Source organism: Pyricularia pennisetigena, assembly GCF_004337985.1.
Source record: "Pyricularia pennisetigena strain Br36 chromosome 4 map unlocalized Pyricularia_pennisetigena_Br36_Scf_9, whole genome shotgun sequence".
NCBI classification, from domain to species: domain Eukaryota; kingdom Fungi; phylum Ascomycota; class Sordariomycetes; order Magnaporthales; family Pyriculariaceae; genus Pyricularia; species Pyricularia pennisetigena.
The window spans coordinates 1,186,493-1,187,796 of record NW_021940921.1 but is presented as its reverse complement, the minus strand read 5'-3'; the positions used below and the strand labels follow the sequence as shown (position 1 = coordinate 1,187,796).

The following is a 1,304-nucleotide window of genomic DNA, read 5'->3' as shown; positions in this document are numbered from 1 at the left end:
TAGGAGCTTGACCGTAGAAGGAGGCCCGATTTGTTCTCGACGCCAGCTGGGCTGCAGACGAAAGTAAAAAAAGGATGGATAGTCCTCGTGCTTGGTCAATTAGCCGTCTAGTATTCCGCTCACGACATACGGTTTCGTCCATCGGCTGGACATGCAACACAGCACCAGTACCACGCAGCAATGAGAGGGATAATACTGTTTGACTTCAGACGTCCGAGTATTGGTCATGACCACCAGGCCGTTTAACAACAGTGCGCTTATGTGCAACTTGGGAGATAGAGAGAATAAACTCGGCCCACGTCTTCCCACGGTATCCTCACTCTGGCACATAAAGTCATGAAGGTTAAGGGCTGAAAGACTAGAGTCAAATGCTCAGATTCATTATCTGGCGAGGATATATGGACAGAGAAAAGCCACAATGTTTAACAACCGGCCTATCCCACCCAGAACCAGCCATAGAATCCTATCCACATTTTTCCTACAGACATAATATATAGTCGAAGTCCGTCTCTTCATTCCTTGTTGTTCATTATCCATGGTGTTAGGGCTAAACCTTGGAAAACCAACCCGAGAATTAAATTTTGGGACTTGTACTGACAAAATCCAGGCCCGCGCCACCCATTTCTTTTTTATCTGTCGAAACTGCGAATGTTCAACGTTTGACGCAGTCTTGGGAGGCACGGAGCCACGTGCAACCGGAGAAAATCTTCCCGCACTCAATCTTGCTGGTCCTGGCCTGGAAATCGTCAAGAAAAAGTTATATTGTCGAAATTACTACGCTATCACGAAGCTGGGGAAAGCTCTTACCTCGCAGTTCTTGATGGTAATGCGGCGTGCCAGGGTAGTACCCTTCTCGGACTTGGACTCCGAACCAAACAAGCCAAGGGAGATGTTGTAGGAGGGAGTAATGTTGCTTACGGGCGCAGTGACGTTGACAATGTCAGCGGCGTCGGCAGGCGCGGCGGGCTTCACCGGGGCAATGGGGGTAACGGCCTCGGTGAGCGGGAGCGAAAGCGAGTCGACGGGACCAACGTTGCCGGCCGAGGCGCTGACGGCGGCCAGGAGAGCGAAAAGCTGGATCTTGGAAAAATGCATCTGTCGATTGGAAAGAGCAAAAAAGAAACCCCCCAAAAAAAGGATTGAAGATGGAGCTGGTTGGACAGTAAAAGGTTCAAAGAGTGACAGAAGGAAAAAGTACAGAGGAAAATACTAAAGGAATGGAACTGTGGAAGTTTGGCGCGTTGAATGGTGAGGAATAGAAGGAATAGGTTCTAGTGAACGAGATTCCTGGCCGTTTATGTAAT

The 1,304-nt window shown here is 49.1% G+C and overlaps 1 protein-coding gene across 1 annotated transcript; it reads right to left on the bottom strand.

Moving 5' to 3' along the window:
* Nucleotides 1–652: 652 nt before the first annotated feature.
* On the bottom strand, nucleotides 653–1,095 carry PpBr36_10296 (uncharacterized protein; the record flags this gene model as incomplete). The annotated part of the gene is made up of 2 exons (XM_029897409.1): nucleotides 653–736; nucleotides 808–1,095. 2 exons carry the CDS (start codon nucleotides 1,093–1,095, stop codon nucleotides 653–655), a joined length of 372 nt encoding a protein of 123 aa, XP_029744413.1.
* Nucleotides 1,096–1,304: the final 209 nt, after the last annotated feature.